Source organism: Martes martes (assembly GCF_963455335.1).
Source record: "Martes martes genome assembly, chromosome: 6".
In the NCBI taxonomy this organism is placed as follows: Eukaryota; Metazoa; Chordata; class Mammalia; order Carnivora; family Mustelidae; genus Martes; species Martes martes.
Window position 1 is genome coordinate 106,495,712 of NC_137893.1, and position 13,051 is coordinate 106,508,762.

At 34.1% G+C, this 13,051-nt stretch overlaps 1 protein-coding gene across 1 annotated transcript in view; it reads right to left on the bottom strand.

The window, feature by feature from the left end:
* EYS (eyes shut homolog) overlaps positions 1-13,051 on the bottom strand; it is a gene marked incomplete at both ends in the record, with an annotated part of 1,618,725 nt that overhangs the window by 1,520,524 nt on the left and 85,150 nt on the right. Inside the window, one exon of the mRNA XM_080805925.1 lies at positions 10,814-10,976. Within this exon, the coding sequence (XP_080662051.1) occupies positions 10,814-10,976 (163 nt within the window). The remainder of the gene's footprint in view (positions 1-10,813; positions 10,977-13,051) is intronic.

Consider the following 13,051-nt stretch of genomic DNA (forward strand, 5'->3'; position numbering starts at 1 on the left):
AGTCAGGCACTTAACAAACTGAGCCACCCAGGAGCCCTCAAAATACTTAAGACTAAGTTGTTACAAGCTGATTTAACAACAAAGTGAATTATATCATATATTAATTATTTCAAATATAAGAACACAAAGTAATTTCATAAAAGAAGGAATCAAAGGTCGTTGACACAGTTTAACTGAAATAACACTTGTAAAATACTTTAGTAATTCTCTTTTACCACTGCTCAAAATACAGCCTGAAACTTTCACCTTGTAGAATTAAACCATTTCTTCATTTATGTCAGGAATACCATCAGGGTTTTTTTAAGCACCTGTTATGTGCCAGCCACTAGGCTAATTGTTTTACCACTATTTTCTTATTTTCTCATTCAATCCTTATAAACCCTGTGTGATATATATTATTACCACTATATTAAATGAAAGAACAAACTCAGAGAAGTTAGGAGATTTATTTTGATCATATCATTAATTTTAGAGCTGTTATTAAAATTAAGTATGGCATTAAGTTTAAATGTACTGTATCTGCTACTCCTTTAATTAAACCTGTTAGGACATGTTTACCTTACTTCCCTCATTTTGAGGGTCTACCTAGAAACCAAGAAATTACTTCAAGTACCACTTTGTTGTGAAAGATATCATTTTCACCCTTTCCTACTGGGGACTAGGAGTTGAATAAGGAATAAGGGAGCACCAGAATATTCTCAGATTTTGGTGAGTTGTACATATCATGTCTCAATTCTCCTTTGAGAGGGAATGAATCAAATTGTCCAAGACCAGCTAAGGACATGTGTGGTATTTGGCCTTATATTGTTCTGGAGTATGGTTTCCAAAGAGAAAGATCAGAGCTATAAACTAAATGAAGGACTAATATTCAGTCCTTCATGAAATCAGATCAACAGTTTGCTGAATAAAGAAGATAGGGAGCAGCAACTCTGAGAAAGAAACAAAGCAGAACGTATTAATTATGAAAATTGTGCCCAAGTGTAAGCACTCCACAAATATACTAAGAAAGAAGCCCCAAAACACCATCTATAATACTTGGCCCAGGGAGGTTTAACCCAAAGGCACAGGAAACCCATAATGAGAAAATTTTCCTGTTAAGTTACAGGCTATCAACCTTCCATGCCTAAACTCCTACTCATAGTTTGAAATCTAAGAGGAGATTTTGAATCTCATATCCTAATGATATCCTAACAACTCAGCCTGCAGCCAGGAACGAAAAGGCTTGAATAGTATTCTTGCTACTTAAGAACTTAAACCAGAGAAAATAAAAACAAAGAAAAATAAATAAAAGCAAACTCTAGAATAATATGGACAGTTTGAGAAATTCTATTACAAAAGTGCAAGTAAAGATGAAAGATGCTAAAGATAAGGGGAAAATACATAAAAGAAGAGAGAAATTTCAAATAGCATCAGTTGAGTTTGACTTAATAAGTTAAACAAATAAGACTTTTTATGAAATACAATATAGAAGATAATACAGTGAGATAGTATATAAATAGGGAGGTGACTTAGTGGTTAACAAAAATTAAAATAGAGCCAAATGAGTGAATAAAGAAATGCTTTGAAATAAGACTAGATAGAAATAAAATACATTCAACATAAACAATAAAGTATGAATTGTCACCTCACTCCCCCCAAAATGTCAAAAATAGTGTACAATTTATATTTGAGAATCTAGAGCAAAAAGCAAAAGAAAAAATATTTAAAAAATGAACAGTTAAAGCACTGTGAATGACGATTTTTTAACAGTTTGATAAGGATGAAGACACTATTTTATGAAGTAGTCTGTGTGAATATCAGAACATGATAGCTAATATTTAGCAATTTTAAAAATTCTGTACATTTTATTATATTTAGTTTTTTTTTACCCTTTCTATTACTATTACCAAGGTATAGTTCTACCTTCATAAAATAAACTGTATTGGCCTACTTATACATTCCCTATGACATTACAATATTAAGCAAAACTGATTTTTTTAAAGTTTTTTTTAGGACACATACAGTACCCAATAATTTTATTTTAAATGAAGACTTAGTACAAAATTACACTGACTACATTTCACATCAAGAGAAAAGTACTACAATTAATAAGGCCAGAATCATTTATTTAAAAAGATCATGAGATAAAGATATTTTTCTGGAATGTGTAATTAAGAAATCAAGAGAAAGAACACAAATATGCAAAAATAAAAAAATGTAAAAGGGAATATGAGGACAAATGGAATTTAACAACACTACATATTCCCCAATGCAAATATGCTAAAATGTTTATGTCGAAATATAGATTGCCAAAATTGAATGAAAATAAGAATAGCTGAATAGAACAAAATATTTGGCTAAACAAACTAAAAGATGCTGGACTTATTTATTTATATGGATGAAGAATTCTAATTCCTATGAAAGAGATGATTCTCATGATATGTAAGTCTTAAATCTTAGGAAATGTATGCTAGTTATCAGAATTTGGATGCAAAAGCCTCAAAATGTAAAATAAAAATTGTTACCACCAAACTCATATTTGAAAATGAAAATAAGTATATGGTATCATTGATACCAAATTCTATTTCTAGGAATTTATCCTGAAGAAATAATCAGATGTAGTAAATATTCATTTATATCCATATTTCCCCCATGATGTTCCAAACGAAGTGCCTACAGAAAGGATACAACTGCTAATGTAATAGGTCATTCTAGTCCACCGCCTTAATATATCACCATTGTTTCCATACGACCAATAATCCAAGGATTATTACATTATAAACAAGAAGCCAATTCCTGTCCAAATTGTCCTTTCTTCTTCAAAAACCTTGGTCATCAAAAGTTTCATGTTAATGAATCTGATTTTCATTGTATATTTAAAAATATATTTTATTTAACTAATTTAGCACAAATTTAGATTTTTCTCATATATAAAGTATAGACTTTGTGCTATCCTATTACTCTTGAATGGAGAATAAACATGCTCTCCTCAGGCAACTGCAAGTGGTTCTTCATGACTAGAGCTCAATGTAAATAATGAGAGTAGCAAAAGATGAGAGGAGAAAGAGATAATGAAGGAATTTGATAGGAGTTACCAATATTCAGAAGTAAGGAATGGGAATGAAAGAAAATAAACAACCAACCAAGTATAAAAGATGAAAGAGTCCTTATATGAATCAGTGGTTGAATGTTATTATACTGAAGACTATGATTAACTTAAATTAACTGAAGTTCAAAAAAAAAGTGAGATTGAGGTGCTTCAGAGGGTCAAAGAATTGTCACATAAACCTTTAGATGTGAAATTAAGGTGAAGCCTTATCTGCTTACCTTCAAAAATGCTTGTTCCCTCCTATTATCTGCCATCCATTGGTATATGCTGGATCATGTAAATACATGGTACTGCTCATCCTACTACTTATCCTTACTCTGTGATCATTTCATAAATTCAAAAACTGCAGCACTAGCCTTTCATGTTGGTTCTACTTCAACAGTTGCCACTCTTCCCAGAACCCTGTGTCAACTTTCTTGCCCATACCTTCACTTTTATTCTACCCTAACCATGCCAAACTTTCTACTGTGTATGCCAATACCACCGTGAACGCAGGCTGTTTCTCAGCTTTCCACTGCCCGTGGCTTTGCTGAATTTGCTGATAATCTCTATGACTCAAACTTTTCCTATAAAGTAGCTAGGGAACTATTCTACCTCCTTGGAAACCCATGCATTTAGAAGATTCTAATAGCAGAGGTCTGCATACTTGGGTCCTTTTGGTTTACATATAGCTCTTTATAATCAGGAGAATGAATCCAGGCACTGGTATTCATCTCTACCCTTGGGATAAGTACTTCTTTTTGTAGAGAAATAGTCTTTCAGGGTTTCACAGATCCTTTCCTCCTCTTCTTTTTTTTTTTCCCTTCCCTTCTCCCCTTCCTCTCTTCCTCCCTCTCTCCCTTCCTTCCTTCCTTTCCCTCTTCTGCTCTTCATAGTTCAGAAAATCTCTCCCCCAACCAAAAAAAAAAAAAAAAAGAGGATAGAAAGAAAAGAAAATAAATGAAAGGCTCCAAAACATTTACATTCTGTTAATGGTAACCTTCTATTTCTTTGATGTATAGCCAATCACATAATCTTTACTATGTTTTTTGGGGGGGGGGCAACAAAGATTAATTGTTTCACTAATCTGGATACATAATTTTCCCTGTGGAACCCCATATTTCTTCCTCATGATGTCTACCTTCCTTTCCACTGACAATTCCTAGGATCTTGTTCACATAATTTATTTCTTTTAATTCTTGACCTTAAATACAGTTTCCTCCATGGATGTCCCATCTGGTTCAGGAGCCCTATTTTAGCACGTATTTTATATTATATATGTACCTTGATATTCTATCATTATCTATTTATAGTCACCTATGTGAGTATATGAACATGTATGTGCACACATGCACATGTACACACATACATGCACATTTTAATCTTCATTTTTAATCCATATTCCCTTTTTGAAATTTTTATTCTAGTCCATTTTATATTCAGAAAGAATATTTTCCAGTTATCTTCTTAAGATAGATTGCCTGGATAATAGGTTTTCTGATTGCATAAATATAAATATTTCTCTTAACACCCAATATATAGTAGTCATGTCTAAGATTTGGAGGAGGCAATATTTTCTCTTGGTAGTCTATAGATGCTTTCTAAAGCTATAAATGTTATATCACTGTCCTGAAGCGACTGGTGTTGAAAATAAACAATGTGATGCCATGCTGATTACTTTTCCTTTGTAGGTAAATTGTTTTTCCCTGCCTTAAAGCTTGATAGATATTTCACTATTTGCTTTTTATCATCAGTCTAGCTTGGATAGAGTGTTTTTAATACTCAGACTCAGCCCTTGCTCCAGCTCACAGAAATATTCCACAACTTGATTAATTATTGCTTCTCTTCCATATGTTCTTTTTACTCCTTCTAGAGCTGCTATCATTCACACGTTAGATCTCCTTGATCTATTCTTCAAGATACTCAACTTTCTTCATCGTGATTCATTAACTAATTCATCCATTAAGCTCTTCAGAAAATAATCCTTGAGCTCCTACTGTAAGTAGTTATTTTTCTAGCCGCAGTGTGTATTCAATGAATAAGTTTCTGTTTGTTTGTTTGTTTGTTTATTTTTCCCTCCTGGGGTTCATCTTTTAGTGGTAGAGGACAGGAAATAAAAACTTAAATATAGATATTTCAAGAGAAATGCAGGCTAGAGTGTATGTATGGCAAGCACAGGTGGTTGCTGTTTTCCCAAAGTTTGCATCAGGGACCACCTCATGGGCAATTACTATTTCAGAAGACCAGGAAGAATTTAAGGTGGGGTCAAGTATGTAGATGAAGATAAAAGCAGATGCCCATGTATTTACTCTTTTCTTTACTTTAAAATACTTCTTCCATAAAGCATTGTAGATTTCTATAATTTGGATTACCACTTCCCTTCCAATTTTCCACCCATGTTGTTAATTTAATAGTATGTTTTTTAGTTGTAGTCTTGATATGTATATATATCTATGTGCTCTCCTCTGGAATCTTTTCACTAATTTTGACTATATTTATCTAATTTTCATGAACTTTTTCTCCTCCAGAGATTCTAATATCCTCAAGTTGTGATTGTTTCATTTTAACTCATGCTCCTCTCCTAAGTCTCTGGCCTTTCTTGTATCCAGTATTTTTCTTTGCTAACTCAGTGTCTTAAGTGCAGTATCCTTCAGTGAATGGAAGGACAAATTGGGCCAAGAAAGTTGAAGCAGCTAGAACATTAGTCTTCTCCTTAGTGTCACAGATCTGGCCTCTGGCCTCCATAGTATCATTGAGCAAACTCTCGCTGACAGCCTTGGGTCCTTAAACTCAGAACTTAGTTGACTATATGGCAAATTATAACAAGAACATTTAAGTAGGTTGATTTTGACCTAGTCAAAGTGTTTATACTGATGAAGTAGCTGCTATAGTCTGGTTATTGTTCTGTTGTCCCTCTGCTAATTTACAAATGCTTCCTAGCTCACAAAGAAAGAGAATCTGCGTAAGTCCCTTCTGTTGAGATAGTCAGGGAAACCAAGACCTAACTCATTTTAGCTGCTCAAGGTGTCTAGTAATCATTTTGGTCAAAGAAGTCAGCTGTGTTAAGTATGGGGAGAGGGGAAAGAAATGCTGTTCAGATCACCATGTTCCTGGAATATCCAATGTATAATTATATTTTTGTATGAAACTATTGTTTAATAGTAAATATTAAAGTAGTAGGAAATAGTAAATATTTTTTATAAAGATGGAGGGTAAGAGGGTTGTAAATAATTGTGATGAAAATGTTTAAGGTGTTATTTTTAGTGGTAAAAAGGGAGATAATATATAGAACAGAGGAACTGAATTAGATACCTGTAAGGAAAAGAAAAGAAAGATAATGGAAATAAAATATGTTAGTGGAAAAGCTTGGAGAAAATAAAACACACTTTTATCTTCTCCTTTTCTTTTTCCTCCCAAAATGATTTCCTATAACTGCCTGAGATGTCTTTCCATTATTGGGCTGTATTTTGTCAATTAAGTCAATATTTATTAGACAATTATCTTTACTCTATTTCTTGGACAGAGTATCCCAAACTTTGTTCAATGACCTATGGAATACATTCTACTGTTTTAATGAGAAGTGTTAGGCTCATTTGGGGACAAAGCCTTGAATAAAACAGAGTAATAACAGCAAATTTCATCACCAGCATCTTGACAAATAATACATGTAATGAAGAAATACTGAATGAAAGAAGAAATATATTACTACATATATTTATTTTTAAAGTGTACAAAATTCACAAAATAAAATGAAAATCAATGAACCTAAGCAATTAGCAAGTTTTTCCAAGGATATGTCAAGGATAATGTCAAGGAAAACTTAAACTTAATAAAATAAAAAATGAAGTGTGCAGTGCTATTATAGATAATTGGTAGGGGAGTTATTAAAGAAATGTATTACAACAGTGAAGTAACCACAACAACAATGAAAATTGAAAATTAAATACTATCCGATTTTTTTTTTTAAAGAGCTAGCTTCAAAAACAGTATGTTAACAGTGTCACTCCTGGATTGGGAGCATCTTCTTGATTAAAGTTTTCTAGATGCTGAAATGGCTCTTTCAAGCTCTAGACTATTCTAGGAAATGGAAGGTGATAGTTATAAAGTAACTCCAAATAATTTTCTCTGACCCTTTTATCTTGAAATACTCCTATCATTTGTTTGAAGACTTGGAGGAGGTTTTGCTACATATTTTTTTCTGGGTCTGTACCATTGGATTACACTTGAGTTGTAATTTTTGTCACAAAGAAAGCATTATGGTTCACTTTTGTCTTTTTGGTTTCATAATCTATAGATGGAAATTCTGATGCAGAGTTACTTGTATCAATTTCAACACTGTCATGTACCACTTCCACTTCTTGGAAAAAACCATTTGAGTGAGATAGACTTATTCTTAGAACAGAAGCTTTGCAATACCATTATATGCTTGCTTACTCTGACTTGTTAGAGCATAGACAAATGTCTAACTTATACACTCATTTTATCAATTTATTTATTTATTTTTTTGCTTAAACTGAGTAATTGAGTCATTGTCTGGATTTCAAAACATATGATTCATATTTCACAGCTCTTTAAGCTTTAAAACAATGTTATTAGACAAAAATAGTTGTATTTTCTAATGAAAGTTAGCATGATATACTAATTTATAAGTTATAGCATTATACCATTTTACAAGATAGGGAAGACAATGCTCTTCATTTGCCAGCGACACTGTAACACTTCCTATTTTACTTTGAGTAAAATTCTAAGACTTGGAGTGGCATGCATGGTCTGCAACTGTTCCTATCTCTGGTTTCCTCTCCATTATCACTACTTTCCCCTGCTTTCTCCAGACCAATTGCACTGGTCTCATTAGAGTGATCTCAGTAGGCCAGGGATTGTGCATTGTGTACTTCCTCCCCCATGCACTGTCATGGACATTTTTCCTCCTGAGTGTTGCATGTTCCCTCACCTCACTTGAATCACTTTTCTTAGTGAGGCTTTCATTCAAAGTCCTACAAATACTTAAATGAGGTCAAAACAAGGAGGTCAAGTGGAAGGCTATCAAACTGTTCCAGATGAGAATCTTTGCTGGCTTGAACAAAGGTGTTGACTTCATAATGATAAAAATGTTCATATCCATGAAATGTATTTATAGGAGAACTTAAAGGGTCTGCTAATGATAGACAAGAAGTGGGCTGAGATAGAGACAGAGAAATCAAAGATCAGTCTAAAGAACATTAACAGAAAAGCAGGTTTATCCAGGGATTGAAAATCAACCCATTACTTTGGAATATATTAAGTGTGAGATGCCACATTAGACATGTGTAAAAGAAAGCAGACCCAGGTTTACCTGATGGGATAGAGAGTTAAACAGGTTTTGTGTTTTCAGATCAATAGAACATAGAAAAAGAGAAGAAAAGAGTTTAAGAATGGATATAGGGCTATACTCTGTAAAAGCAAAATGAAGACCAAGGCAAGGGTGATGGGCAGAGGAAAGAGAGTGCAGTCAAATAATTAGAGGTGCCTACTGGCTGTATGAAAAGAATTACGTAATTTTGGTGTTAAAGCCCACAAATTAGTTAACTTGAAATACATGAATTAGTGATCAGAGAGTAGAAACTTAAATCAAGATGTTGTAGGGTGTACAATTACAGGTCAGGATACATTAGAACATATGACCATAGAAAATTTGCCAAGATCAGGAGGAAGAGGGTAAGTCATTGCAAAATAATTGTCAGAGAATTTAAGTAACCACAGTGGGTGGATTTACAAGATGGTTATCAAAGACATCAGGGAAGATGACAGAGTGGTAGAGAAAGGGACAGCAAGCCAGATGCTAAATTCTTTAGTAGGAGATGGGTGGGACCTGAGAGAAGAAAAGATACTTGAAAAGTAGCCTGGGGAGGAAGGAACAAAGAGTTAGAGAATAGTATAGATGATGTCCTATGCTAAAAATAGATAGACTTTTCAGGAGGAGGAAGAGAAATGGTCTGGATATGATAAGAAGGGCAAGGCTTTCCATATATTTCCTTACCAGTGATACACAGGTTGTGGAAGAAGAACAGTAGCCACCTAAGGGGACTAAAGATCCTCAGATTTCTGTTAGAAAAAGAAGTACACAAAAGAGATTGTGTGGTATTGGAGAATTTGCTGCTAACGACAGGCGATCCAGAAGGCATAGCAAAAGAGTATTGGATATTAAGAAGTGCTGGATGTTGTGCAGAGAATTAAGTTCAAGTATGCCATGGAAAACTTAGAGGTTACACAATATTAAGTCAATCTTTATGCACAGAGGCCTGCACTAACTTCTGTCATACTGTTCCATTATTTATTATTTACAGGGAAATTAATATGTTCGGGACTAATGAGATGAAGGTCATACTGATGTGAACATATGTTCCCAAAATGAAGCAGTTAGGGGATTAAATTTGAAGATGACTTCTTTCAATTATAATTTACCTGAAAACATAAAATTATATTAACAGTAGCAGGCTACTCTTGATGAGGAAATGTCAATAATATCCTAGATATTTTCCATTGCAATATAGTTTAAAACCAGTATCTGAAATGATGAAACTATAAATTATAATGGACTTTTTTCTACACTAAATTTCAGAATGATTTATTCAAAAGAGGAATTTAGCCTTATAAATATGGCTATTGATTTCAAGCAAAGAAAAACTCAGCAATCATCTTCTGATATAATTAACTCCAAGAAATTAAGGTTTCCTATTAGCGGAGAGTTACTGAGTGACCAAGTGGAGGCTCTCCATTAATTAACAAATTCTGATTCAAATGTGTGATTGCTATTTTAAAACACATCTTTCAGACTTAATGTGAAAATGTAACTTTATTATATGTTGAAAGGAAATATGTTGACCTATGCATTTCTGTGTATACAATGTTCTATTTCAAAGTCACATTGCATGCTTAATTAGGTTTGCCTGTGACACAAACTGAAAACCCCAATTTTGCCCACAGCTGACATGGTGAGACATCACGCAGACTAATGGAATGCTAAAACTGACTTGAGAAAAAAAAGTATGTTAATACATTGAATTGACACTTAAGCAGGGCAAGCAGGCTCTAATTGTAACTCAGTGAGGAGGAAAAAGGGAAATTAAAAAAGAAATAACCTGTAAGAATAAAACAGAGCATCATTAGCCCATGAAATATCTTAGAATTTGGGTGGAAAAATAAAATTTAGAAAGCAAACACATTCTTATCACAAAATTTCTGATTGTTTTAAAGATATAGTATTTATGTATATATTTTCCAATATCTAGTTTATGGTCTTTTACAAAGATGATTCTCAATAAATATTTGTTAAACAATTGATTTCAGAGTAGAAAAAATTGATGTAAGAGAAATACTCCAGCTGGTTTTATTAACATTTATTTCCCGATTAAGGTTTCCTCACTTTATTCTGGTTGTTCAGAATGTGATTGTCTTTACATATAGAAAATATTAGAGTCATTGCATTCAGCAAATATCCAAATAGATAAGTGCGTCTTCATACTTGTGAGTGTATGTGTGTGTGTATGATGGCAATATTAGGAGTGTGGATCATGATAGTGTTCAAAGCCTTTATGTGGTATTATGTTAAAAATGCTTCCCAAACTAGTATATAGAGGAGGATTCAGAATCCTGGGTGTCAGGTCACAATGCCCTTCCCTCATGACCTCTACACCTCCATCAGATAGGATGATGATTCCCTCCATCAGGGATCCTAGAAAGCCTCACTGGAACTGTGGTCTGAAGTACCTTGGATATTTCCACTCATAAATGGAATGAGGTTCACAGAGACCTGCCACTTTAGCACTGCCTTTGGAGGAACTTGCAATGGCTGTCCCCTGAGTTCTGTGAGCTCTGATAAGACCTTGCACCTCCACCTTAATGCCAAAGCTCACAGCTGTCCCACCATGATCTATGTTTGAGGCCATAATGGTTAACCACTTGTCACCATTTACCCCAGATACTGCAAGAACCCAAAACCTCTCAGGGCCTTCCTCACCATTTTAATCTTTTCCCCCAATCTTTTCTATATACATTTTTCATTTTGACTGTAATATTTTCAGTGGAGGCTACTCTTTCTCCATCACCCCTCACATTTCAGGGGCTGGATCATGTAGGTGTCCTTTTTCCTCATTGTGTCTTCAAAAGGATCACCATTACATCCTTCTTAAAAATCTCAATTATTTGAGAGTGATGTCGTTAAACCATGCTACTCATATCTCTTCCTATTGCTTTCATAGTTGACCCCCCTGGGCATTCCCTCTAATTCTTTAATGTCTGACACCTGGGTTATTATATCTTTTTTAATATAATCCCAGTCTTACTTGGTTATCTCAATATCTGCTGAGTTCACCCACTTAAAATCCTAGCTATTTGGAGGAGGATACTGAGGAAGATCTCAATATTCATCCTAACTTTATAGCCTATTCCCACTGTAGTATTCCACATACTACCATCATGCATAATTCTATTCCCTTCTTAATCTTAAATTCCTTAATATTAATTTCAAGTATTTCATATTCCACTCAGAGCTTAATTTCTCTTTCCAGCTCACTCCCTCTAGTCCTTTTTTCTACCCAACAATTCTCCATTCCTCATAATCCACTGACTCTACCAACACTTCAATGTCTCTCATCCCCTATCATGTCATCACTTTAATAATTACCTGAGTTATATTACACGGTCCATTTCCATACTCACTTCTTGCATACCCTCAAATCATTTGCCCCATTTCCCTCCTTTATTGTTACCTGGTCAAAATTCAGTCCTAGTTTAATTCAATACTCAGGCTATTTTATGTGGGTCTAGGAATAACAACATGTGGTTTGAGGATGTTACACTTGACTATAAATTCATCTTCACTAATTCTTCACTTCAATTAGGATCTCTATTGATATGTATCAGTAATGTTATATTTCCCTCCTACTCATCTATATAACCATTTCACACCTTCTTATCTCACCTTGCTTCCTATCTCACTTGAGGAATCTATCAGAGGACAGTTTCCAAATGATTACACACCACATATTCAAAGCACGTCTGTAAGTACAAGTATTCTGCTTTGCCGGCTATTACAATTGATGTAACATACGCCATCCTATCGAAGCCCACTCTTTTGCTTGTGTGCTATATATCCCATCCTGTCTTGCCTAATATTTTAAAATTACCTACTTGAACGTTCTTCAGCTTCCACTCTATGACTTATATTGCTGCTGCTCTTTACCGGGAAAGCCCAATTCTTTCATTCTATTCACTTGTAAACTGAGTCTCATCAATATTTCCCCCCTTCTTTTTCTCCTCCTTCTTTTGTTTTGTTTTGTTTTGGTATCCCATATAGGGAATGAATTTTTCTCATTGTTCTGTCAAAATGTTCCTTAAAAAACTAAAAACAAACAAAAAAACAACTACAAAGCAGCAACAAAACATTGTCTCCATAGATCAATTTTCACTTACCTCTAATTAGATCTAACCACATACTTTGAAAAGTCTACCATTGTCTTAATATCCTTAAAATATTCTTAAAATATTTTATAGTTTCTGTAATGGCCATTTGTATTTTTTCACCTCAACTCACTGACTCCTGCATTTTAGCTTCATATTCCAATTCCATTCCCTTAACTCTTGGGTCCACAGTCTCTGTCTGCAAACTTCTCACTTACCTGTCAAGGCTCACTGTAAGCTAATCTCCTTCAGCTTTGTGGTTTTAAATACCATCTCTTTGTGGCTAGCTTTCAAATGCATATATGTAGCCTAGACCTCTCCTCTAAAGTAAAAACTAACATACCTGAAAGCTTACCTTAATATCTTCACGTGGCTATATGTCTCAGCTAATACATTCAACACTGATTTCTTGAATTTTTACCCCTCTCAATCATGCTTTTCTTCTTCTGGACTTCTCCATTTTAGAAAATTCTATTCCTAACCTTTCGGTGGAGTAAATAACCTTAGGGTTATGTATGACCTCTTTTTATCCAACCCTTCAGAAAA